Below are 27,799 nucleotides of genomic sequence, written 5' to 3'. Positions count from 1 at the left end.
AGTCAAGAGTGGAGATATAGTCTTTAATCCAAGAGAACCCAGATGAATAGGTGAGCAGAAATCAGGAACCTGATCTTTTAACCCTCTATAATGAATTACCTTCTATAAACTTCAATTTCCTCATGAACAAAATGACAGAAAGGGATTACTTCACAGAGCCCTTATGAGCAACAAATGAATAAAATATCAGCAGTGGTTTATAATCCTTCAAGGATAAGATCAACCTAAGAGGGAACTTGTATTCATTGCCAGGAACACTCAAGGATAAATAAGGAAACAAATCCAAAGGATTCCAGTAGCCAGGACTTCTAGGGACCTAAAGTTAAAGCAGCAAGAAGCCACTTTCTACATCAATTGTTAAAGCAACTTCTTGAGAAATTCTGACATCCCTTCCTAGTCTGTGCAGCAATGTAAATTTAAAGGGCCACTTATCTCTGATCTTGCATTCTACTCTACCGCCTGGGCCTGACTACCAGGGAGAAAGAAGGGGGCACAAGCTAGGCCCACTTCTTGGTTATACTGTTTCCTGACACAGCTGAGACAGAACCCCTGAGCTCAGGATCTTGACACAACACTGATTTATACCATATTTTTTTTTCTTAATTTTTATTTTTTATTAGTACATGTTTGCAATACATAACGATCACATTCCTTGTGGGGAGTTGGGTACAGATACATAACACATCTCAATTCTCTTTTTATCCCTTTCCCTTCCCCTCTCCATCCATCTCTTGTTCCCCTTCCCATTTATAAAAGATCTACCTATTTCCTATCTTTTATTTTGTTCTTTCTTTATATTTTGAGTTTCTCATATAAGAGAAATGGTGCAGTATTTAAACTTGAGTGTCTGACTGATTTCACTTAACATTATGGTCTAAAGGTGCATCCACTTTCCTACAAATGACTCACATTTATTCTTCTTTATGGCAGGGTAGTACTCCATCATGTACAAAATGCTACATTTTTGTATCCATTCATCTGTGACGGACATAATAGGCTGCTTCCAAGATTTAGCTATTGTCTGTTGTGTTGCTATAAACATGGGTGTGCATGTATCACTGTACTATGATGTCTTTAACTCTTTCAGGAAGATACATAGAGGGGAATAGCTGTGTTGAATAGAATTTCTACTGAGAATTACCCATCTTGATTTCCATAATAGTTGTACTAATTTACTTTCTCACCAACAATGTAGAAGGGTTCCTTTCTCCTCACATCCTCACTAGCATTTATTGATTTCTTGATAATAGACATTATTTCTGGAATAAAATCAAATCTCAGTGCTGTTTTCATTTGCATTTCTCTAATGGCCAAAGAAGTTGAACATTTTTTCATGTATTTACTGGCCATTTGTACTTCTTCAAAGAAGTGTCAATTCATTTCAACTGCCCATTTTTTGACTAGGTCTCTAATTTGGAGGGGGGGGAATCTAATTTTTTTGAGTCCTTTATATTTTCTAGATATTAGTCCACTGTCTGAGGAATAGCTGTCAAAAATGTTTTCCCATTCCACAGGTTGTCTCTTCACTGTGTTGCTTGTTTCTGTTGCTGTGCAGAAACTTTTTGATGTAATCCCACTTGTTGATCCTTGATGTTATTTCTTGTGCAATTGGAGTTCGGTTCAGAAAGTCCTTGCCTACTCCTTTGTCTTCAAGAATTTTACTTATTTTATCTTCTAGCAGATTAAGTGTTTCTGTTTTAACATTTAGATCTTTGATCCATTTTGATTTTGTTAGTACATGGTGAGAGATATGGGTCTAGATTCTATCTTCTGCATGTGGATGCCAGTTTTCCTAACACCATTTATTAAAGAGTCTATTCTTCCTCCAATTGTATGTTTTTGGTCCCTTTGTCAAAGGTCAGATATTGTAGCTGAATGTGCCTGGGGTTGTTTCTACATCCTCTATTCTGTTCTACTGATCCACATATCTGTTTTCATGGCAGCACTGTGCTGTTTTTCGTTTATCACTGTAGCTCTGTAATATAAATTGGTATCTGGGATTGTGGTGCCTCCTACTTTGCTCTTGTTACCCAGGATTGCTTTTGCTACTCTGAGTCTCTTCTGATTTCCACAGGAAGTTTAGGATTGTGGGGGGTTTTTTTGGTTCCAGGGATCAAGCTCAGGATCTTGTTTTCGAGGCAGGCGCAGGCGCCACTGAGCCAAATCCCCAGCCCTAGGATTGTTTTTTCTGGTTCTACAAAGAATGTTATTTTTGAGTGGGATCGCATTAAATTTGAGTATCAGTTTTAGAAGTATGGCCATTTTGAATTGGGCCTATCCAGGAACAGGAGATAATTTTCCATTCTCCGATGTTCTCTTTGATCTCATTTTTCAAAGAACTATTGTCTTCAATATAAAGATCTTTCACTTCCTCAGGTTAATTCCTAAGTATTTGATTTTTCTGGATGTTATTATTATTATTTTTTTTGGTACCGGGGATTGAACTCCAGTCCATGCGCGCAGCAGGTGGCAAAACCACTGAGCTAAATCCCCAGCCCCTGGATGTTATTTTGAATGGCATTGTTTTCCTAGTTTCTTTCTCACCAAGTTCATTATTATATACCATACACTTCTGAATTGCATTTTAAGGTCATTCTCATCCAAGATTTCATTGTATTCCTATTTCTAGGAATTTATATATTTTTCTCTTCACTACTTAACATAGAAATTGTTTAGCACCAAAAATTAACTTGATTCCACATATATATTTTAAATTTCTGCCTAGGAGATTCAGAACTTAAATACATTCATTATAGTAATATAAAAGCAGCATTAACCACAGTAATTGCAGGGATTAACCACAAGATTCCTTCTTGGTCAAATTACTATATGCCTCTGTGGCTCATTTTAATTCAAAATGGGGAAAATAGCAGTACCTATTGGTACTTCTCAGAGATGTTATCAATTTACTGTGGAGATTTAATATTTATAAAGCTTTTAAAATAATGTCTGATACACAAAGGTACATTAAATTTTATCTTTCAATGAAATCTTGATGGAAAACAATGTTTCCACAAATAAGATCTGAAGTTATTATAAATCAAATACTTCCTCTATTTTTTTATACATATTCATATTATTTTGTCCCTCTGCTCAACTGCAAAATAAAGAGCTATCCAACTAAAGAATTTCAAAGAATTACCAGGGGTTTATAATACTGCTTATTAACTAATTTGAAAAAATTTAGAGGAGTATTATGTATGGTGCTTTTATGCAACTGTTGACCAAATCTCTTACTTGGACTACTGATACTGACTTGGGGATATCTTCACTGTAACTTCTGATAACTGAAGCTCACTCAGTTAAGAGTCACTACTTTGAAATGGCACACAACAACAATAAATAGACCCAGCAGCTGACTTTCAGCAGCTACAGGATATTTTGCCAAGCTTAACACCAACTTGCTTTTACTCATTTAACTGCCATTGATGGGAAGGTAAAAAACAAATGGCACTTGTTAATTCTGCTTCATTTTTCTGTTAACTACAGGTATAACTTGGACTCAGCTATAACTCTCTGGTAAGAGAAGTTGGGGATACCACTAATAGACTTTGGATTCTATGCCTCACTTCACATGTCGTAATTTGTCAAAATGACCCCTTCGTATAAGGGGGGTTCTCTGTCACTGCTTCAGTTCCACTCAACAGGCCACTCTAGAAGATGGGGATCATTTTATTCACTCTCTATTTCTACCCTTTGGGTCATAATCTATTCAGTCCCTATATAAGGTGTGGTAAGTTTCATAAACCCTTTAGAGACCTTCAGATAATCTTTGGGGCTTGGGTTCACTTCCTTTCTTCTTTAGCCTACACGTGTGTGTGTGTGTGTGTGTGTGTGTGTGTACCCAGGACTAAAAGACAGCACTAAGGAGACGCTTACTCTCCAGGGTAATGACTTCTTTTAAACTCAAATCCATCGAAGTATTTTGATGAGGTATTTGGTTTAGCACAATGCAGTAGCTCTGTTTTAAGGAAGGTATAAATAAGTGGGTGAGATTCATAAACAATTGTTTTTCTTGCCAAACTGCCAAGTGTGACAATCATACGTACTTTACCTTAACAATTCACTTTAGGACAAGATATTGAATTCACATTTCAATGTCCTCTGACTAAAAGCCCAAAATTTACCTTTCTAAAGTGAATGGTATGACTATAAACACAGGTTTTGTGGGGGTTTTGTTGTTGATTAGTGCTAGGAAATGATCCATGAGCCTCACACATATTAAGGATGTGCACTGCTGCTGCACTACATCCCCAGCCCAAAAGGATTGTTTTTAAAGAAAAACACCTTGCTTTAAAAGCATAGGCAGTACTGGGCTCTCCTCGACAGTGACTCCAGAATCATTCTGACAAGAAATCAAGAGACATAGGCTGAGCTGTGTACACTAAAGAACCATCTTTTTTGAGTTCATAAATCCATCTGAAGAATGGCAAGAATCACTGATTTTTACCCTATAATTCTAATCCCAACATCATGTTTGTCATTTCAAAATCAATTTGCCACATTCCAAGCCTAATTTTTATTTCTACTTGTCAACATGTGAAAGATGGGCTGAAATAATACAATCTCAGACTCTAGATATTTTAAGTAGCTGGAGAAAATTATGTATGTTTAATCCTAAATATATAATTGTTTTAAATGCAGCTATAAACATAAAAGTTTCCATAGTTTTTCTTTTTCTCTGCGATTGGATAGAGCTTAGGATAATCAATTCCAGCACTCTGAGGCTGAGGCAAAAGGATCACAAGTTTGGGCCCAGCCTGGGCAACTGAGCAACATAGGGAGAGCCTGTCTCAAAAGTAAAAAGTAAAACAAGGCTGAGGATGTAGCTCAGTGTCAAGGTCCTGGGTTCAATCCACAGTATCAAGGGAGGCAGGGATGATCATAACCTCGAGCAGATTTGGTGCCTTTGATGATTTCTATATCAGGGAATAAAATTTGTAATCATTCATATGAATAAAACTTCTTCATGAGAGAAAAAAAATTCTGCTTCGAGATAATCCTTCTTTGACTTCCATGCATTTCAGTTCATTTAATTAAATCTTCTATTTCTGTACTTAATGCATCATATATTCCTTTATTCATTTTTCTCCATATGCCCCACCCTCCACCTGATTGTAAGATTCTTAGTAGCAGAGATCACTTCTAACTTCATTGTTCTATTTCCCAATGTCTGATATATAATAAGTGCTTAGTAATGGTTTGTTGTCTATAAAAAAATGTCTCTAGAAAGTTCAATTCATCATTTCAATAAGAAGATACAGGAGATGGGGTGTAGCTCAGTGGTTAAGTCCATGATTAGCATGTGTGAGGCCATTTTGTCTCCCCTCCGCTCCAAAAAGTAGAAGATACAAAATTGAATGTATTCCAAAGAAAAATCCATCATTAATCCTAGAAAAATGTCCTAAAGATAGGATTGCAACACTTGTCATAATAGGATCTCTAAGTCTTCCACAGAATAAGTACAATGTGAAATGAAGACTAAGCAATTCTTTGATAGTTTTTTTCAAAGTAAACAGAAAAGCACACAATTTAAGCCATCTCACTTTGACCAGACATAGCTTTCTGAATAAATAGGCCACATTTCTTCTGCATAGACATTTCTGAAACAGAACTGACTCCTCAGGTGAACTCAAGCTTTAACACAGATATGTGTTTTTAATGTTCACAGTAAGATTCTGAATATTAAGAGTCAGAAAACTAATATCAGTATCTAATACAGTCACTACATTGATTTACTCATGGTCAAATAATAAAGCAGCAAGAAAATGGGCAGAGGATGCATCTTAGAGGTCCAATGCCTGCTTAGCATGCACAAGGCCTTGGGTATGCACACGCGCGCGCACGCACACACACACACATGCACAAACTAAAGAAAATAAAAGAAGTGAACCCAAGCCCCCAAAGGTCCTCTAAGGGTATTGTGCCTCACATACGGACTGAGTAGATCATGACTTAAAGTGTAGAAATACAGGCTGAATAAAGTAATATGATGATAAAGGTAGATGACAAAGAATTATCCTATACTAAACTTAAATTCCAAAATTCATTTCACAAAAAACTCCTTTAAACTTTTCAAGTATAAAAGTTTATCTCTGGCTTCCTAAAAAGATATATTAAAACCTTTTATTTTTGGTGCTGAGGATTGAACACATATAATACAATTTTTAAAGGTCTGTAAATGTTTGAATGGTCTCCCTCATATAGACCTACATGGACATCCATATACTTAAAGGTACCTCAAAGTTGGACAGTTACGGTTAAAACTTGTTCCAGGCTTCTGAAGTTTGGTTTGTTTTTTGTGGTTTTTTTGGTACCGAGGATCAAACTTGGGACCTTGTGCTTGCAAGGCAGGCAGAGGCACCACTGAGCTAAAGCCCTGGCATGCTTCTGAAGTTGTTTGACTTCACTTACAAAGTGACAGTGTATTTATTAAAGCTACTTTCCTATTTAGAAGATGACAGTAATTATAATCATCACTACACTATCATTCCTGGTATCAACCACCACCTTTCCTCTATAGGGCAGCTGTTTTGGGCCAGGTGCTAGGTGCTTTATATATATGATATCCGATCCTCACAGAGCCTTGGAAGGGAAGAATGATTACTTCCACTCAATTTAATTTAATTTATTTATTTACCTTTTTTTTCCAGTACTGGGGATTGAACCCTGGGGCCCTCTACCACTGAGCTACATCCCCAGAGCTTTCTGTGTTTTATTTTCAGACAGGATCTCATTAAATTCCCCAGGCTGGCCTTGAACATGGGATCCTCTTGTCTCAGATTCTTGAGTAGCTGAGATTAAAGCATGCACCTCCACACCCAAATGATTACTGCCATTTTATAGGTAAAGAAACTGAGGCTCAGAGAGATTAAAAAATTATTCAAATGGAAGAGGCTGGGACTAAGAGTGTAACTCAGTGAAAGGGTGTTTGCCTAGCACGCATGAGGCCCTGGTTCAATCCTCAGCACTGAAACAACAAACAGAGGCAGAGGCAGATTTGAAATTGGGTCTGCCTAACACCAAAGTCTATGGTCCTTTCACTTTGGCATGCTCTTAGAGCTACTATTTATAAATCCTTGGTTACCTGCCAGACACTAGGCTGGTCATTTAAGGAATATATTTAAACCCTCAAAAGTAATGTTAAGAGGTAGGTCACAGATCATGACCTCCTGGAACTTCTCCAGTTCACTGCTACTCAGTGACAAAGCTAAAAACAAAACAAAACAAAACCTCCTGATTTATCAGTGGTAAAATAAAACAAACCTAAAATTATAATGATTACCTTATAGCATAAGGAAAATAACCCAGGATTAAGGAGCTTAAAACTAGCATCAAGTGAAACAAAAGCAGATTTATGTAGTTATGTCCTTTTGGGGGAGGATGAGGAGTAGTGCCAGGGACAGAACCCAGGGCCTCGCACATACAGGCACACACTCCACCACTGACCCACACCAAGCCTAGCTATGTCCTTTCATGATAGGAAATAAACTGTTGAGAGTTCTAAATACTAACTAGCCACAAGACTGAAAACTAGAGTCAATGTTAAGTTATAAGATTAACACTACACCCTAGCAGTTCCAGAATCCTTTCAAATAACATTTAAAATGACTGTTCTTTTTCCAAAGAAGGAAAAAAATATCTCCAAACAACAATAATTTATCCTCACAGCATTGTAGTGATATAGACAGTGAGCTGTTTCCCCTTTAAAAAAGGAAACTGTCTATTCTCATACAGAAAAACACACAACTAGAAAACTGAGAAAATGGAGCCCGCTTGCCCGGCCAGAAGGGAAGTCTGCCTGCTGGGAAGGAGGATTCTCTCTGGGGCACCTGATCCACTTTTCCTCTATCTGAAACAAAGTTGACTAATTTGCAGAGGATGATGAAGTCTGCCTGTCAGTTGAGTTCTGTTGCAGAGAACATTAATACTTGCTTCTACATTTGGGGTTCAATTCAGTTTGAGGATAATCACTTTTAATTTACTGCATTTGATTTTTAGCTAGGAGCCCATTTCTTGCTGGGCATGGTGATGCATGCCTGTAATCCCAGCACTTGGGAGGCTGAGACAGGAGGACTTCAGCAAGTTCAAGGCCAACCTGGGCTACATAGGGAGTTCAAGGCCAGCCTGAGCTACAGAGCAAGACCCTGTCTCAAAAACAAACAAACAAACACACACACAAAAAAGAGTTCACTCCCCCCCTCTTTATCTGCAGTGCTAGAGATCAAACCCAATGCTTTGCACATCTAGGCAAGCACTCTGTCACTGAGCTATACCCCAGAACCCATTCCAAATCGAAATAACACAGGGTGTCTTGAACAGGAAATATAAAAAGAAAATATTTCTATCATATAGCAGAAAATAAACACATAAAATTACTACCCAAAAGGAAGAACAGGCAAGACAGTCTTAAGAAAAAGAGAAAGAATTCCCATTTACTGAGCACTCCCTATGTGCCTGTCATTATCCTAAGCACTTCACATGCATCAATTTGTTTATACAGCTCTTATTCCCATTACATAGATGAGGAAATTGCAGTGCAATAAGATTAATAACCTTGGGCCGGGGATTTAGCTCAGTGGTTTCGCCACCTGTTGTGAAAGCGCAAGGACCCAAGTTTGATCCCCGGTGCCAAAAAAAAAAAAAGATTAATAACCTGGCCAGGATTAAAGGGCTAAGTGTCACTGTAAGTGGAAAAATAAGGATCTAAACTCATGTAAAAAGTCCATGCTAGGGCCAGGAATGTAGCTCAGCAGCACCATGCCTGCCTGGCAAACGCAAGGTCCTGAGTTCAATTCCTGATACTGCAGAAGAAAAAAAAAAAAAGTTCATTCTCTGAATAAATTTTTCACAAAATGGAGTATCATTAAAAACTGACAAAGGAGATGCCACTCACATCTGCTAAGGAGCATAAGGCCACTTCCTTCCATGAACTATGGACATACACTTTTGGACCCAGAAAATGAAGATGGGCTGAATCTACATTAACATGTTTACCAAAGCTAAAAAAAACTTTAAGAATGAATTTTAGTAAGAGAAGCAGCCATCTTCACTTTTTGGGGGGCAGTACTGCAGATTGAACCCAGGACCTTCGCACTGAGCTACATCCCCACAGCTTTTTTTTTTTTTTTTTGGTACCTGGGATTGAACTCCGGACCTTGCGCTTGCGAGGCAGGAACCAGAACCACTGAGCTAAATCCCCAGCCCCTTATTTTTTTATTTTGAGACAGGGTTTTACTAAGTAGCCCAGGCTGGGCTCAAACTTGTGATTCTCTTGCCTTAGCTTCCCAGAGTACTGGGTTTACAGGTGTTCATTACCACTCCTGGCTTCAGCATATTTTATGCAGAAAAAATATTGATTTTTAGACTGTCTACCCTAAAAGTCACAAATACCTGCTGCATATAAAAGTTTGACATAGGGCTGGGGATTTAGCTCAGTGGTTCCAGCACCTGGCTCGCAAGCACAAGGTCCTGAGTTCAATCCCTGGTGCCAAAAAACAAAACAAAACAAAAAAATAAAAGTTTGACATAATAAGCATTTAAAGCATCTTTGGAATGGTAAGCTTTTCTATGACAAGAAGCATTTTTCCCTATCTAACCCATTTTTTCATTCATTCCACTAGACCTTTGCTTTTATGATGATGGTGATGGTAGCTTTATATTTACATTTGAAACAAGATAGTGGTGGCCTCTTATTCTTGGGGGAGGAGGGGGATAAATTTCAAGACCACCAGTGGATGTCTGAAACTGTGGATAATAGAGAATCCTAAATATATTATGTATTTTCTGTATAGTTGGCTCTACACATCCATAGATGTAACCAATTGTAGATCAAAAATATTTGAGGGAAAACATGAGCTAAATAATTTCTTTTTCCTCATTAAAAAAAATTGCTTTTTTTTGGTTTTTTGAGACAGGGTCTCACTTTGTAGTGCAGGCTGGCCTTGAGCTCACTATGCAGCCCAAACTGGCCTTGAACTTGTGTCAATCTTCTTACTTCAGCCTCCCAAGTGCTGGGATTAGAGGCGTGTCCCACCACGCCAACTTGGGTTTTTGGGTTTTGTTTTGTTTTTTTGAGACAAGGTCTTGCTATGTAGTTCAAGCTGGCAATAAATTCACTCCACAGCCCAGATTACACCTGAACCCTCAGAGATCCTCTTGCCTCGGCTTCCTGAGTGCTGAAACTACAGGCATGCACCACTACACCAGGTTCACATCTGTACTGAACATGTACAGATTTTTTTGTCATTATTCTCTAAACAGAATATAACAATCATTTACATAGAATTACATTGGGTTAGGTATCATAAGTAATCTAGAAATGATTTAAAGTCATTTCATCAGAGGATATGTGTAGGTTATATGCAAAAATGCCATTTTCTATAAAGAACAAAAATATCCTTGAATTCTGGCATCCACTGGGGTCCTGGAACAAATCTCCCATGAAGAGCAAAGGACAACTGTACCAAGTTTTACTCTGTGCCCAGAAATATAAGGCTTTTTTCATATGTAACATAAAAACTTTCATTTAATATTCACAAGAGCCCTACACACAATCAGTGTTACTATTGCCTCCACTTTACAAATAAAGAAACTGAAACTCAGGTAAAATAATTTGCTTACAGTCACACAGTCAGGACATAAATTCATTTTTGTCAGACCTAAAAGCCTGTAATAGAAATAATATATTCCCAGTAAATAAGTTTGGTTACCTGACAGCCCCCTCCTTAAGTGGAGACAAAGGCCACAGTGACTGCTGCTTATTCTGGCCAAGTGCCACCATCTCCAAGTCCTGGACAGATGAATGGACATGGCTAGATGGCTCAAGATGGCTCAAGAAGGCTGCCCTGGCTATAGACTGACAGAAACCTATGTGAGATCTGTCACTCTCTTTAGAATACAAACAGATACACTCTCTCTGATATAAATGAAAATTTGGAGATAATCTAACTGGAAAAACATCCCAAAGACAGACCAGTATGTTTAGCTTTCAGAACATGTGCTAGTACAAAGTTCATCATAGTTCTGAAGGAAAGAATGAAGTGCTTCAAGACTGAACTCAAATACACAAAGCTCCAGAAAAGACACAACAGTGCCTATTTTCAATTTTCCTCTAAAATGTTTTTATGTTTGACTAAATTATCTAGTGCTGTGTATTGTTATGTTTTCACAAATAAGAAATGATGAGACTAGTTCAGGTAGGAAAAATCCCTATGAAAGTGTTTAAAATATTTACTGAGATAGTAGGAAAAGTGCTTTAATATTGGGTACTTCATTATTAGGTAACATTTTGTTAGAAACGTCCATCCATATTTAGGCAGTGTTTTGTTTTGTTTTTTGGTACCAGGGATCGAACTCAGGACCTTGTGCTTGCGAGGCAGGTGCTGGAACCACTGAGCTAAATCCCTGGCCCCTAGGCAATGTTTTAATAGATAAAAGTGTGTTCTATTACAATCAGTTAACAGTGTGGATGATAAAAAATGAGAGAGTTAAGTGTTTTCTCTCTTAGCCTTCCTTCCCTCACTCCTCACACACACTCACACCCCTGTGAACCAGTTGTGCTTCTCTGGAAATAGCTCACTCTTCTGAGCATTAGTGATGCTAATCTCTGCCTGGAACTCCTTGCTCCTCCCCTTCTCTAACTAAGCCACTTTTCATCTCCAGAAACCCTCCCTGAATCCCCTCCTCAGCACTGGCATCATTCACATCATTTGACCCACTATTTAATTTCTAGTCTCCACAAGAGATTAGGAATTCTTCAATGACAGAATTCTTATTGTCTTTCATTGTTTGCTTGTTAACAGATAGGATCTCCCTGTGTTTTCCAAGCTGGCCTTGAACTCCTTGGCTCAGGAGAGCCTCCTGCCTCAGCCTTTGGAACAGCTGGGACTTTAGGCTTGCCCTACTGTGCCCAGCTTCATTGTTTCTTATACAGTATCAAGGATATCGAGCACTTAGCTAAGTTCTTAATAAAGTTCATCAAATGAATGAAAATACATTTCAAAATTAAGACCTCTTTAGAAATAAAAGTAAATATGTAAGCCAGGCATGGTGGTACATGTCTGTAATCCTAGGCCTCTGGGAGGCTAAGGCAGGAGAATCACAAGTTCAAGTCCAGCCTGGACAACTTAGCAAGTCAGCAAGACCTAGTCAAAAAAAAAGAAGTCTAGGGATGTAGCTCAATGTGATGGTTCAATTCCCAGCACAGGGTTGGGGTGGAGGGGAGGACATGATCTATCTGAAATGCACATCTTGTGTAAACAGTTTCATTCTGGCCCTCACTGTTCACAGGGGTATACTTTTATTTAGTTGATGTGTTGCCAAAGCGAACACCATAAGGATGTCCTTTAAAAACACCCATGGAAGGATTCACCAGACACTACCAAATGTCCACCTCTAAAAATAGTCACACCTCCAGGGCTTCGGATGTAGCTTACTGTAGAGCACTTGCTTAGCATTTACGTGGCCACAGATTGGATTATTTCTGTAGTTTGGAGATATAAATCACCACACATACACATACACACACACACACACACACATTTTATATCTCCAAACTACAGAAATAATTGTTCAACCAATGCATCAATTCTGTAGGATAAACGACTAATTATACATATAGTAAAACCAACATAAAAATTTAAAAGCAATCACACTGAATAACTGGGTGCTCCCTAGGTTTGTCACTAACTCCACTGGGGTCCAGCCATTTACCCTTCCGTCTCAGTTTCTCCACCCATAAAGTGGGGATACCCGTCCCCGTAACTTCCTCTCTCCTTGGGATCTTGCGGGGATCGTGGAGGCATAATTCCTGTAAGAGTGGAGATCTTTACATGAAGGCACTATTATCCAAACTATTATCCCAACATGACCCGAAGTCGTTTCTAGCTAGCATCACTCATTGTGGGCACAGCCCCTCACCACCCTCAGGCCCCCCTCCCACGGGCTGCACCAAGTCTTCGCCAGTCCAACGACAGAGGCCACGTGGTGGGCACAAGCTCCCCGGGCCGGTGCCCAGCCTGAGCCCGGAGCTGTGCTGACCGTGGCCGTCCGCGACGGACTCGCTACATACCGGTGCGGGGTGGGCCCGGCCCGGGCGCCCCCTCCATGGACGTCCGGTGAGCAGGCTGGGAGAGAACGGGACGGTGGGGGAGCTGGGAGGCCGGCGGGCTGGGCGGGAGCTCACCTGGCCTCGCCGACTGGCGCGTGGGGCGGGTGCGGGACGAACACGCCACAGTCCGACGGCGCAGGCTGCGGCTTCTTTTTGCAGCGCCAGATGTGGAAAGTGCCGTGCTTCTTGGGGGCCTTGGACGGGCTGGACTCCCCGGGTTCGCCTTGCGAGGGCGGAGACAGTGGCATCTTCTCGTCCGCCTCCGCCGCCAACTGCGTGGACGCCGCGCTCGCCGCCGCCTGGGCCCTGAGGAGGAAGCTACCTGCGCGCCCGCCCGCTCGCTTTTCCCGGCGCGCGGCCCGACCCCGCCCCCTCATCTCTGGGCGGGCGAAGGCAGAGGGTTCCAAGACGGGGCTTGAGCCGGGTGTCACTCGCACAGCAGCTGGACTTCTCCCCAGCGACGCCTCGGCCCGGCGGCGGCACCGCCACCCGGCGTGGACTCTGCGGCCAAGCGCGCGAGCCCAGGTGAGGCGCTCGGGGGCCGCAGCAGGGGAGCACGCGCCCCCGGCCCGCGCCTGCGCGGCAGCGACACCTACTGGACACCCTGGGAACCTCACCCCCCCATCAACCCCCACCCCCAGGCGCCCCTTGGGTTCCCAAAGGCCTCAGGTGCACTTGCCCTGAGTCGCCCGCGTGTTGTTGGCCGCTTTTGGCCTGAGCCAGGAGAAGGGTGACAGAGGCGCATTCTGTGACTAGGCCGCCGGGCAATTAGGACTCTTCTACTCTGGCCTTTGGGTGGCGTGGGCCATGTCATGCACTGAGTGGCTTCTCGTGTTTGTAAATAAGATTGGTAACTCCTTTACTCTCCGCTCCAGAGTCTGAATAATTTGTACTCACATCTCATAAAGCACAAAAGTATATGAAACAGAAGCATTGGCCATGTACCCCAGTTCCCAAAGGACTCACTCAATACATCTCTCACAATGACCTTGCATGTCATCCCACAAGGTACTTGTCACCTGCTTTATTGTTACTTTCTTTTCTTAATTTTACAATTTCCAAGTTCTCCAAAATTGTAGCATTTTATACTCCTTCAGCAATGTTTGGAGTTTCCAGTCTTCATCAAGACTTGATATTTTCAATCGTTTTCATTTTGGCCTTTCCAGTGGAGATGGAGTTTTCATTTAAATTGCGATTTTAATTTAAATTTGCTCAAGAAACATTTATTGAATTCCTTTGTGCACTAATCATCTGCCAGCCCCTGGCTCGGAAGGGGAGCACTGATAGATACATGGATGATACATATCAAAGAGTAAAAGAATAGTAGATGCACGTACAAGACATAATGGGTATTTGGAAAGATTCCTTACTCAGCCTGGTGTTTTTGTTTTTTGTTTCTTTTTTTGGTACCGGGGATCGAACTTGGGTCCTTGCGCTTGCAAAGCAGGTGGCAGAATCACTGAGCTAAATCCCCGGCCCAGCCTGGTGTTTTAGAAGGGAAAAAAAGGAGTGGCCAGTAAAGATTTATTATAAAGGTAGCCCTTGAGTTGGACTTTAAAGGGCAAAGGAAATAGCAAGAAGGGCATAAGAGAAGGAAAGAATGAAGAAAAAATGGAGAAGAAAAGGGGAAAAGGGGAAGAAAAGAAATTCTATACATACTCACTCAAATATTACATGTTCAGTAGTTCATTTTCACTCTTGTCTTTTCCAGGCAGAGTTCCTCACTTCATCCTTCTTTGTGCCACTAGTGAATTAGGAATATGTTTTTGTTTTTACACTTTTCACATTGCATTAAAATTGATTGTTTACATGTCTGTTTCTCTCATTAGCCTAAAACAAACTTAAGGACATTTCTAATTTATCTATATGTTCTCCAGGCATAAATATCCAATAATTAAAATAATTCATTCAATGATTGGTGTACTAACTCAGCTGGACACCTAGAGTGTTTCTGGCACAGATCTTTTAGACTATACAGTTTATAGGAGTGACAGTCACATGTCTCTTTCCCACTATTCTCCCTAATCACTAGCACTGTGTACAGCACGGAGTAGGCCCTTTACATGTATTTGCGATAAAAATATTCAAGAAAGTAGAGACACAATTAATCTAATGGAGATTAATCTAATGGAGGAGTCAGACATTCAAGCAAATATGTATAATAAAATTCCATAAATGTTTCAACCAATGTATTTCTGTCACTGTTTCTCAGTCAATGCAAAAACAGATCCAGCTGGATGTGGTGGCATATATCTGTAATGCTAACTGCTTGGGAGACTGAGGCAGGAGGATTGAAAGTTCAAATCTAGGCTTGGAAGCTTAATGAGACCCTGTCTCAAAGTAAAAAATAAAAAGGGCCAGGGATGTAGCTCAGTGGCAGAATACTTCCTTAGCACACATGAGGCCCTGAGTTTAATCTCCAAACAGAAAAGAAAGATTCATTCACACTTGTGTAGGCAGTTAATTAATCATAAGATGTTAGGTGGTTCATAAAATATCTAAGAGAGTCAAAGAACCAGACTATGAAGCCCAAACATTCTCAGCCACCCCAGAAAGGTGATCTAGTAAATACCACTCTCATTATCGGTCAGCACTAGGGGCTACATACCGCAGCTCTGCCCTTGGTCACCCTGAGAATCAAAGGCCTGTTCAGACCAATCTTACTAAGTTAGTCTCTTGCCTGACCCCTCTGGCATAAATATTGCTCCCTTTAAAAAAAAAATTCTTGCAGGTACATAAGATTGCAAGAGCCTGAGTCATTTAACTGCTCCCTAGCTATAAGAAATTTTTTTTTCTGGGTTCTATCTCAGAGAAATAGAATTAATGAGGCTAAGATTTGCTAGCATATCATAGGTATTCAAAAGAGGTTAGGTGGCCCAAAATGTGAACAGTGGCCACTGCTAAAGGAAAGGGCAAAGGGCTATAGGAACCCAGAAGTGACTAACTCTATCTCAATGCCTTAGGGAAGTCATCAGCAGGGAGTTGACACATTTATGAGCGTAGCTGATGAATAAGAATTTACCAAATAGAGAAGAGAGGGCAGACAGTTTAGGAAGAGTAAACAACATGGGTCAAGGCCCAGGATTGTGAAAGGGCCCTTATTGTTGGTAGGACATAATCAGAGTTCAGTAAAGTTGAAGAAAAGGGGGCCAGGGTGGGGAAGAGTGGTGATGACATTGATCAAATCAAGTGGAGCCAGTTTGCTGAGCACTTGGCAAGTCATGCTTTTAAGGAATTTGGACTCAGGTCAGTAGACAATAGGGACTGCTACGGTTTGGATTTTCAGTATGCCCCAAAGGTTCATGTGGTACAGGCTAGGTCTTCAGTGTGGTGCTGTTGGGAAATGGTGAAATTGTTAAGAGGTGGGGCCTGGTGGGAGATCTTTAGGTCACTGCTGCAGTGCTTTTGAACAAAATAGAGGGACTCTGGTCCCTTCCTTCTCTCTCTTTTGCTTCCTGGCCATGAGGTGAATGGTTTTTCTCCGACATGTGCCCCCACCATGATGTGCTGCCTTGCCACAGCCACAGAGCAAAGAGGCTGAAACCTCCCAAACTATGAGCCGAACAAACTTTTTTTTTTTTTTTGGTACCAGGGATCAAACTTGGGACCTTGCACTTGTGAGGCAAGTGGCGGAACAACTGAGCTAAATGCCCAGCCTGACCTTTCCTCTTTATAAGTTGATTATCTCAGGGATATGTTATAGTAATGGAAAGCTAACCCAGGGACCCAGCATACATTTTAAATTACAGAGTGACAAGGACAAACTTGGGTTTTATAAAGAGTATCCAGGATAGAGTGGAGCTGGGAGAAACAAGGAGGGTGAAACTATTTGAGGAAGTCCAGTTAAGTTGCTCCAAGAGGTCAGATGACAGGTGATAAAATCAAAGCAACGGAGTGAGACTTGAAGAGGGGGTAATGGTACAAAATATATATAGGAGATGGAATCACCAAGACTTGCAATAAATGAAGGAGATGCAATCAAGAATCACTATGAAGGGCCAGGGATTTAGCTCAGTGGTTCTGGTGCCTGCCTCAAAAGCACAAGGTCCCGAGTTCGATCCCCAGTACAAAAAAAAAAAAGGATCACTATGAAGCTGATTATGGTAGTACACACCTGTAATCCCAGCATTTAGAAAACTGAGGCAGGAACATTGCAAGTTTAGGCAAGACTGGGCTACATTGTGCTTTCAAAACAAGCAAAGATTCTGTCTCAAAAAAAAAAAGAAGACTGGCTATGACTATCAGGTTAGATTTCTCACTTAGGTAAATGAATGGAAATGAAACCATGAACTACAAATAAAAGTACAGAAGATTAGGGTCTTTGCATTAAAAAAAAACCTTGATTATGAATATACTGAGATTTGGAGGCTAAATCAGTAGATATGTCTAAGAACTCCTTGAAAAATATGGCTGTGGAGGTAATGGGTCATAGCTACATATATAGATTTGGACATTTTCACTGAATAGTAGGGATTTGATTCCATGATATTGGATAAGATAACTCAGGGAAAATGTATAGAATGAGCATAAAGCAGCACAAAGAGCTAGTTGGGCATGGTGGCACATGCTTTTAATCCTACCACTGAGGGAGGCTGAGGCAAGAGGATTGCAAGTTTGAGCCCAACCTGAGCAACTTAGCAACTTAATGAAACCATGTCTCAAAAATAAACATAAAAAAAAAAAATAGACTGGGGGCCAGGGATTTAGCTCATTGGTTCCGCCGCCTGCCTCACAAGTGCAAGGTCCCGAGTTCAATCCCCAGTACAAAAAAAAAAAAAAAGACTGGGATATATCTTAGTGCAAAGTACTGCCAAAAAAAGAGGAACAAAAAGATAAAACCTTGAGTAATACATGCAACATTTAAGTGACTTTTGGGAAAGGGAGAACTGACAGACAACAAAGGCCAGACAAAGCAGTTGATGAGGTAGAAAAATATCTGAGGCAGGATACAACCCTTTGATCAAAGTTGTATAACTTCATCTTCAAGGTTTTACTCAGGCTGAGTTTTTGATCTTACTTACAATGTACATACCTTTCATTTCTTTTCTATGTCCAACAATCTGAGATCCATTTCAGATCTTCTCTTGTCCTCCAAGAGGCCAACCCCCTCCAACCTACACCGAATTTTTCTTTTCCTATCCTATTACATTTTTATCTGAATTTAAGCTGACATTTTGGTATATTTTTAAAATGTCTGTCAGTGGGGTACTGGAGTGCTGTGGGCTCCTTCTCAGGGCATCCCTTCCAGATTCTTCCTGTCCTGAACAAAGAATTAGACAGGTAACGAAGTAGTGGGGGTTTTACATTTATTAAAAATACTAAAGGTATTAAAGGGAAGTAAAGAAGGGAAAAGAAGTGCTCTGAAAAGAGCTACTCTACTGAATGAGTGCAGGCCAATTAAAATAGAAAAGGAGATATGCTCTGCATGCAGAGTGGTCCACTGAGAAAGAAAGAAGGCAGTGGCCACAAGGCCTGTGGCCGCCATCTTTTATAGCCCCATTCTGATGTCAGATCTAGACCATCCTACCAAAAACTAGCCTGATCTTGTCCCAGAAGAAGTGAAGATAGCATTTTCTGATTGGTACCAGATGCAGGGATCAGACACTGTTCTGCGTATGTCCTGAATCTCAGTGATTAACAGGTCACACCCACTTGCCCAGCCACTTCACCATGCCCTAATCTCCTGCCTGATGCCCACAATACTCCACTCTTCCCACAAAGAACCAAAGCTATTTTTGCACTACTAAAATCTGGGTTGGTCTTGAAACTGACTTTGATAAATGAAAGATTAGCAAATGTAATGCAGTAGAACTTGAAATGTGTCTGCACATTGGGGCTTACTTTTTTGCTTCTCTTGGAATCTTGCCATGTTCCTTGAGTAGCCTGCTGAAACCATTGCCAATTTACCCTCATGGTCTCCAGCCAATCTTTAGAAGTGAGAATGAAGCTGTTTGGGACAAGGTAGCCCCTTGCCAAACCACAAATTGGTCCAGACACATGAAAGAGCCCATTAGAAATCAGCTGAGGCTGTCCCAGGCCAGAACTATCCAAAAGAATTATGAGCTAATTAAATGATGTTATTTAAAGAAACTAGATTTTTTAGTTTAAAAATACTTGGAAAGAAAGAAAGAGAAAAGAAAAGAAAAAAGAAAAGTGAAGAAAGAAAGAAAGAAAGGAGAGAAAAGAAAAGAGAAAAGAAAAGAAAAGGAAAGAAAGGAAGGAAGAGAAGGCAACCAAGCAAGCATTGAGCTGGTAAGACTGAGGCAGGAGGATTGCAAGTTTAAGCCTAGACTGGGAAATTTGGTGATTTAACGAGACACTGTCACAAGAGCAAAACAAAAAACAAAACAAGCAAACAAACCAAAAGCAAAACACCAGGCCTGGGGATGTAGCTCAGTGCAAAGGCCCTGGTTCAATCTCAAATAGTTAAACAAACAAAGCAAAAACTCCCAGATCAACATCAATACAATACCATCATCTGATATAAAGCCTGTATTCAAATAACCCCCAACTGATCATCCATAGACCACATGCTTTGAGTCTCAAAACTGTCTTTCAGATGGAAGTTATTTACCTTTAAGATTACAGTGTATCTTTCATCTTTTTCTTTCTTCCTTTCTTCTCTTCTCTTCTTTCTTCTTCCTTCCTTTCTTCCTTTCTTTCTTCTTTCTTTCTTTCTTTCTTTCTTTCTTTGCACTGGGGATTGAATTCAAGGGCCTTTATGCTGAATTACATAACCATGCTCTTTTTATTTTTTATTTTGAAACAGGATTTTACTAAGCTTCCCAGGCTGGGCTCAAACTTGTGATCCTCCTGCCCCAGCTTTCCAGAGTGCTAGGGTTTCAAGCATACACCACCATACCTGGAAATTTCCACATTCTTATCTGATCAACAAAATAAAATTCTTGGCTTTTTCTCATCTCTGCAAAATTTCAGGTCAGTCATTCTTTTGTGTAAATGTTTCCAACTCAAGTGTTCATCTGTACTTATTTTTGTTACTTTTATACTTATTTGTGTAATTCTTCAATTAAAAAATCTCCCCTCACAACTGATAAAGATACAGATTGTTTTTCCCTTGGTCTTAAATGTACTTCCAGAACCTGGCAAGTGCGTGGCACCTAATAGATATTCAATAAATTCTTGTGGAATGAATAAAGTATTTAATTTGTGGGAATGCTTGCATTTCCTTTATATCTCCCTGCGTCTTATGGAATTGGACCCTTGATAAGAGTTTAATAAAGGCTTGTTAAGTAAAGGACTACTTAGCACTATAGCTGAAAGTAGGCTTTTGCTGTTCTTTTCACACTTTCTTTCAACATAAAGACAGCAGATGAAGAATGTAGGGAATATTGGATTTGATTCAATTCACTACTAGAATGTTGGTTTTTAATATTTATTTATTTATTTATTTATTTATTTCTGTGCTGGGTTTGAATCGAGGGCCTTTACACTGATCTATATCCCCATTCCTTATTTATCTTTTTTTTTTCTGGTACCAGGGGTCGAACTTGGGTTCTTGAGCTTGCAAGGCAGGTGGTAGAACCACTGAGCTAAATCCCTGGCCCCAATTTATCTATTTTTTTTTTAATTTATCAATTTTTAAGACAAAGTCTCACTAAACTGCCCAGGTTAGAGTTGAACTTGTAATCCTCCTGCCTCAGCCTCCCAGTATAGTTAGAGACTAGGGCATTGCAATATGTCTACAGCTGTCATACATGACCTCCCAGTTAAGGAGACTTATTAACCACAGGTGAAGAATAGCAGCACCTGAGCCTGACATGGGATCAAGGCCAGCCCTGCACCTGGTGCCAATCTTCTGATATGAGAACACATGGAACCTGGCACCTGATGTCAGTCTCTTAGCACAAACTCAAGTGGGACCACCTGGGTCAACTATCAAAGAAGCCATAAAAGGACACAACAATTGACTGGGGGCTACTGCCTGCTTGTCCTTGCAGCGGTCAGTTCTCCTTGTAGGATGTTGCTTCTCTTTTCCTTCAAAGCACCCTTTTCTCCCTGAGCACTTCTTTTGTGCTTTTTCTTATTTCTGCCCTAAAATAAACAGTAATCTTTCACATCCATAGTTTCCCGACCAGTTCACTAACCAGGACAAATAAGATCTTGAAAAAGACTGGTCCCTACCCCATCCAATAACATCAGGGTACTGGGATCACCAAGCCTGGCTTTGTATCCATTTTTAAATTTTATTATTTTAGTTTTTTCAAGTCAGGCTTATTGAGGTACTATATAACTTAATTTAGGCACACCTTCTATTGTTGATGTACATTCCCAGTCCTTTTTGTTTTATTTTATTTTATTTTATTGGTACCGGGGTTCAAACTCAGGACCTTGCACTTGCGAGGCAGGTGTGGTGCCACTGAGCTTAATCCTTGGACTTTATTTTTTTGAGACAAGTTCTCACTAAATTTCGCATCCTGGCTTCGAACTTTTGATCCTCTTGCCTCAGCCTCTTTCATAGCTGGGATTATAGGCTTGTGCCATCATGCCTGGCTAAATTTATAATTTGTATTGTACAGTTCTGTGTACTTTGACAAATGCATGTAGTTGTGTAGCTACCATCACAATCATAATACCATTACCCCCACAATGTCCCTTATGTCCCTTTAAATGCATTATTTAATCCTTTTCACTAACTTAGTAGGTATTCCTATTTATTATTCCTGGTTTATAACTAAGATTAAGAGCAACGTAGTGATTTATTGAGGGTTACATAGTTATTAAATGGCAGAGCTTGAACTCCAGCCAATCCCATGGTTTAAGTATTTCACCATGCCACTATTAATTTGTAATATTCAAGTTTTTCAACATTGAATTTCCCATTTTGTTACATAGTGAAATGACTGAGGAGCTGTGACAATAGAAAAAAATGAAAGATCAGCATGGTGGGTCATAGCTGTAATCCCAGCACTCTGGGAGGCACAGGGAGAAGGAGCGTAAGTTCCAGTTCAGTTTAGGGAACTTAGCAAGACCCTATCTCAAAACTAAGAAATAAAATAGGGTGGAAATATAGCTCAGTGAGTCATCCCTGGGTTCAGTCTCTAGTACCACAAAAAAAAAAAGAAAATTAAAAATAAACTTTTCAAAGATACTAAGAATAGAGTAAATGAATTACAAGATTAATTATATGACAGTATAGAGGAGTATACTCCAAAATTGGGTGCAGTGGCACACACCTATAATCCCAGCTACTTAGGAGGATCATGAGTTCAAGGCTAGCCTGGGCAACATAGTGAGACCCTGTCTCAAACAACAAACCTGAAGATGCACACCCTCTATAGTATATAAAATTAAAAGGAAGTAAAGTTTTAGGCCCCTGATGAAGTAAGAAATATTTTAGTAGCTTGTGAGTTTTACCTCATAACCAAGGAACCCATTCGTCACTTGAACCTAAAAATGTCCTAGGATAAAATTACGGAATTGGTGGCTGTCTGACATGTTGGACCCAGGTGATCCCCATCCTCAAGCATCTTATCATTGAGTTTTACAGAAAAAAATGATTATCCTCACTATCGTTGTGTTAGGCACCTTTCTCTTACTCTAACAAAATACCTGTTATATGTCCATATTCAAAACACTTCTTTTTACCTAGATGTTTGCTTACAGTTGCATAAGGGAGTTGTTCTCCTATCTACAGTCAAATCTCTGTGGCCCATGGTGATAGTCAACTTCAAAAGAGGAAAATTTTATTTTGGCTCACAGTTTTGGAGATTTCAGTCCATGGCTGGTTGGCCCTATTGCCCTTTGGCCGTTGATGAAAGAACCCATCATGGCAGGGAGTGCGCAGTAGAGGACACTGCTTACCTCATGGAAGCCAGGAAGCAGAGAAATAGGAAGGTACTGGATTCTCACTATTCCCTTCAAGAACATATCCCCATGACCTAAGACCTCTTACTAAGCCTCATCTCTTAAAGGTTCCACCATCTCCTAACAGTGCCACAAACTAAAGAACAAGCCTTTAACACATGGGCATTTGGTGAACACTTACCCAAACCATAGCAATGAGTTGTAGACTGTAGCATTTTGACATGATGGTAGTCTTATGGAACCTGAATCCTGGTATAATCTGGTCTTCCTGAGTGTCAGAAATCTCTCTACCAGGCCAGGGATTTAGCTCAGTGGAGCTGCACCTGCCTTGTAAGCTCAAGGTCCTGAGTTTGATCCCCAGTTCCAGGAAGAAAAAAAAAATCTCTCTACCAACTACTGCAGAACTAAAATGCAGCTTAAGCCAGTAAGTCAGACTTAACCTGTAGTTAACATACCTTTATCACTGTTAACTTTATACATCCTTATATGATTCAAGCTGCAGAAAACAACTATTCCAGTTAATGCCTAAAATCTACTGTTTTAGACATATATACAAAGGACCCTTCATGTTTTAGCAAAGAAGTTGTTAATGCTAAGAATGGAAAAACATTTCCATTGCACAATCCAAAGTTTAATATGTTGCTTTGAGCTAGTCAGATGTCTATATTTAACACACATGTTTTTACCTAGATGTTTGGTTATAGTCACATAATGTAGTTGTTCTCCTGTCTACATTCAGTCAGACCTTTTTGGCACCTGGCAATGCTGTTAGGAGCAAAATCAACATTGACTAACATGAATCCTAGGAAACACTAATTTTTTTTCCTTATTGGTTTATCACCAATATTAATATTTTAGCAAACTTAAGAATTTCTATGGTGATTCATGGGTTAATTATAGACAGTCTTCACTACAGAAAGGCTACATACATAATTTTGAAATTCTCAGTATAGAGGCAATGTACTGAAATGGTCATATATTATGTTTATTTTAGTATATTCAGTGGTTGTAAATTTATCCTTTGAGAGTATTTTAAAAAAAACATAGCCAAGATTTATCTAAAGCCAAATATAATGAGTAAAGTTGATGATTCAACATATACATTTTTTAGAGGGCTAATAAGTACCTATCTTTAATAAAGAAATGGCACTATTTCTCTAATTGGCTTTAAAGGCAGTTACAAAAGAGTTTTGTTGATGGATGAGTAACTACATTATTATTCAGTAAGTACAGTCTTCCAGAGTTCCAATTTTGAAAGACAACATATTTTATGTTCCATTATGTTTGTTTAAAAATAAGTCACTTGGGCTGGGGATTTAGCTCAGTGGTTCTGCTGCCTTCCTCGCAAGCGCAAGGACCAGAGTTCAATCCCCGGTACCAAAAAAAAAAAAAAAAGTCACTTTACAGTGACACTATTAACTGAATGATGTCACTATAAAGTTAATTCAAGGCTTAAATTTAAGAGATTCATCTTAAACCAGGCACTGAAATGCATATCCATAGTCCTAGCCATTTGGGAAGCTGAAGCAAGAAGATTGCTTGAGCCCGAGAGTTAGAAGCCAGCCTGGGCAACATAGCCTCCATCTCAACAACAACAGAAGGAGGGAGAGACATTCATTTTAGCTATAAATAAAATTTATTGGAAATTAGGAGTTAACTTTGGAATTTTTACACTTGATCTTAGACAAATCACTGAAAAGTGATATCGAATTTTTAAATAAATATATCATTTAGTCAATCAAGAAACATTACTAAAGGCACTGCTAAGTGCTATGTGAGACCCAAAACATCTTTTAGTTTAAAATATAGTCCAATACATAAGACTAACAAATATCAGTGATCAGAGAACAAAATGAAGTAGTTGCTTTAATGTGAATTTTTATTGTTAATGACTATCTTACTAATTTAATACATAAAACCACATAAATTTTATTTTTATCTTGTTTTTTGGCCATGCTTTAGTCCACAATTACTTCTCTTCTCTTCCTGGCTTGGCCTAAATAGCCAACTAGAACAACACCCATACCTGATTTACTGAGACATTCAGATTGCTTAAATGAGGTCCTATCATGAAACTAAGGTATGATACATCTACATACCACACAGGTTAAGCATTTCCTATCATAGTAAACATGATATAATTTGAGAACATTATATAATCCCTCCAAATTAATGAGAGTTTTGCAAGTAATTATTAAAGGAAGAAATTAAAATGACCTTTTTTCTCATTTGCAATGCTTATGAAGATGTATAAATTATGTATTACTGGATTATTTATTCATATTTGCCTTGTGAAAAATAGATTTGAGGTTGGTGAGTTAAATATAGATAACACATAAGCAGTGGGGTATGTGGGCTGATTTTCCTATCCAGAAATAAAGGATGTGATTTCATAAGTAGTAATAGCATAATAAAGTTCACTGAAGTGTTTAGCCAGCTTCAAACATGCTTAACTTACTAGTTATGAGTAATTTATCTGTGGGATAATTGCCCCATTAGTTCCTATATGTAGTATCCACAGCAATCCATATCAATATGGACTAGTTGTTCTGACTAAATGGATCAAGAATTTCAGTTCAAAAACTAGCATAAGTTTTCTCTTGTTGAGTTACAATTGGATATAATGAATCTATTACCTAAATTATGGAATTCTATATTGAAGTCATGGTACCAGATCTTGGACAGATTGCCACTTATAAAAGTAAAATTAAATGAGGTCATATACTAAACACGGCTTTTTGTCTACCCAATATCCATTTTCCCTTATTCAAAACACTACCACGATCATATTTTTGGTGAGAAAGGTATTCAACTAAAAATACTTGGTTTACCAGTCTCTTTTGCAGTAGACTTTTGGACAATTTTGATCAGTGAGATCTAGGTGGATGTCACTGGTGGATATAGGTTTGCCTTCTTAAATAAAGAGATAAACCTTTGAAAAGAAATGGTTCTTTGGGGCCGGGGATGTAGCTCAGTGGCACCATGCCTGCCTGGCAAGTACAAGGTCCTGAGTTTGAGCCCCGGTACCACACAAATTTTTTAAAAAAGAAATGTTTTTTTGGGCCTCCATATTTTTTTTCTCCTTTCTTCTTCCCTCCTGAAATATGGATATTATGTCAAGGAGGCAAACTTAGCTTATGGTTTAAATGACTGTGGCATTTAAAAGATAAAAGTATCTTTGTCCAATAATGCCATCATGGAACAATCACCTGTGCCCTAAACTTCATGTAGTATGAAACAATACATATGTATTTTGCTCGAATTTTCTGCGACCTTCAGTCAAATTATGCAGATTATCTTAAAGTCCTCCAAGTGGATGCCAAAAGTGGTAATCATTATTTTGAGATCTGGTAAGTGAAAAATACTTTAGGAAAGCTTTAATTATACATTAATGTGAAAACATATGATGAAGTCTAATAGGAAAGTAAACAATGTTTTTTTTGGTACCAGAGATCAAACTCGGGTCCTTGCGCTTGTGCAGCAGGCGGCGAAACCACTAAGCTAAATCCCCGGCCCAACAATGATATTATTGTAATCAACTCTGAGTGCTTAGCATATACCAGACACTGTGCTGTATATGTTTAATAAATTTATTACTATTACTACTACTACTACTATTATTATGTATGGTTCCGGGAATTGAACCCATGACCTTCATACTGAGCTACACTCCTAGCTAACCCCCCCTTCAAAAAAATTTTGAAACAGGATCTTGCCAAATTACCCAAGTTGATCTGAACTTGTCATCCTCTTGCCTTAGCTTCTCACACCCTTAATCTTTCATTCCTGCCTTTACCACTCAATGCCTAGCTGAGTTCTTCCTCAAATGTAAACAAAACCAGATAGCAATCTGACTTAGTCAAGGAATAAATAGGCATGAAGTAGTGGCAAACTACTGTGGTCCAAAGAGCTGTAGAGAGAGAGAAAGAGCTCATAAAACAATGTCCTGCTTTCTAAATGGAGTGTCAGATTGAGATATGTAGAAAAAAAAGCAATGCAGGAGCAATTCATGATGAATAGGTTTATCTATTCCTAAAGAGTTAATATGTTAGTTCCAGGAACTAAAAAGGAATCTAGAAGGAAAGAATGGTCTGAAACTATGGCCAGGAGACATCTCTGGCTATTGACAACCTTCAGAACTTCTTGATTGCAACGAACAGTTTATAATATTCCAGTTTTATTTACACCGATTTGTGTGTGTTAAATGACATTTTTATTCATTAAAGGGTGATGACAACCAGGAAAATAGGTCTCATGACCTATAAGTGCAAGCAAGACTAATTGACCAAGGGCTCAGTAGTCTGGCTCTGAAGTCCCACCTCCCATGGGCAGCTCCCAGGAGGTGGCTGAATGTGACAGGGACTGTATGGCTGTCTATTCCTGGGAGGACAAGGGCTCCTCTGACTGGTGACTTTGGCTCAAGTAGTCCTCAAAACTTCTTGCTGCATCTTGCTTAGGGTGCACTGGCTTCTCCCCACTGACCCCTATCCTTCTCCTTGCACCGAGGAATGGTGTTCGTAAAGCCCCACTGTCTCCCTCCCATTCTCTATCACAGAGATTTCTCTCATTAGCATCTCTGCAAATTTAATCCCATCTTGGCATCACTTCTGGGAAGGACCAGTTTAGCATATGTGATATCCCTTATTAAAATGCCTCCTTTTGGACTTCTTTTTCAAATTCTAGATCTCTTTAGATATTACCATAACATTCCACAAGGAGTCTTCCCAGGTAAACCCCCCACCTCCATTCCCTTTTAATAAACTTTATTTTTACAGCACTTTTAGGTTCACAACAAAATTGAACAGAAGAGCCAAGCATGGTGACACACACTTGTATTCCCAGCACTCTGAGAGCCCAAGGCAG

General features: G+C 39.5%; 1 protein-coding gene across 2 annotated transcripts in view; it reads right to left on the bottom strand.

Moving 5' to 3' along the window:
- Crybg1 (crystallin beta-gamma domain containing 1) overlaps positions 1-13,572 on the bottom strand; it is a 244,754-nt gene extending 231,182 nt beyond the window's left edge. Inside the window, exon 1 of one of the 2 annotated variants that reach the window (XM_021236886.2) lies at positions 13,187-13,572. In XM_021236886.2, coding sequence (XP_021092545.2) covers positions 13,187-13,488 — 302 coding nt within the window. In that variant the 5' untranslated portion in view covers positions 13,489-13,572. Of the gene's footprint in view, positions 1-13,072; positions 13,092-13,186 lie in introns of those variants that run through there. The other variant, XM_004855440.4, reaches the window with a different exon arrangement.
- Between the last annotated feature and the right edge of the window lie 14,227 nt (positions 13,573-27,799).

This window comes from Heterocephalus glaber, unplaced genomic scaffold (genome assembly GCF_053883595.1).
Source record: "Heterocephalus glaber isolate CG9 unplaced genomic scaffold, H.glaber_assembly_v1.0 deba00000942, whole genome shotgun sequence".
In the NCBI taxonomy this organism is placed as follows: Eukaryota; Metazoa; Chordata; class Mammalia; order Rodentia; family Bathyergidae; genus Heterocephalus; species Heterocephalus glaber.
This window is presented reverse-complemented; position numbering and strand designations above follow the sequence as displayed.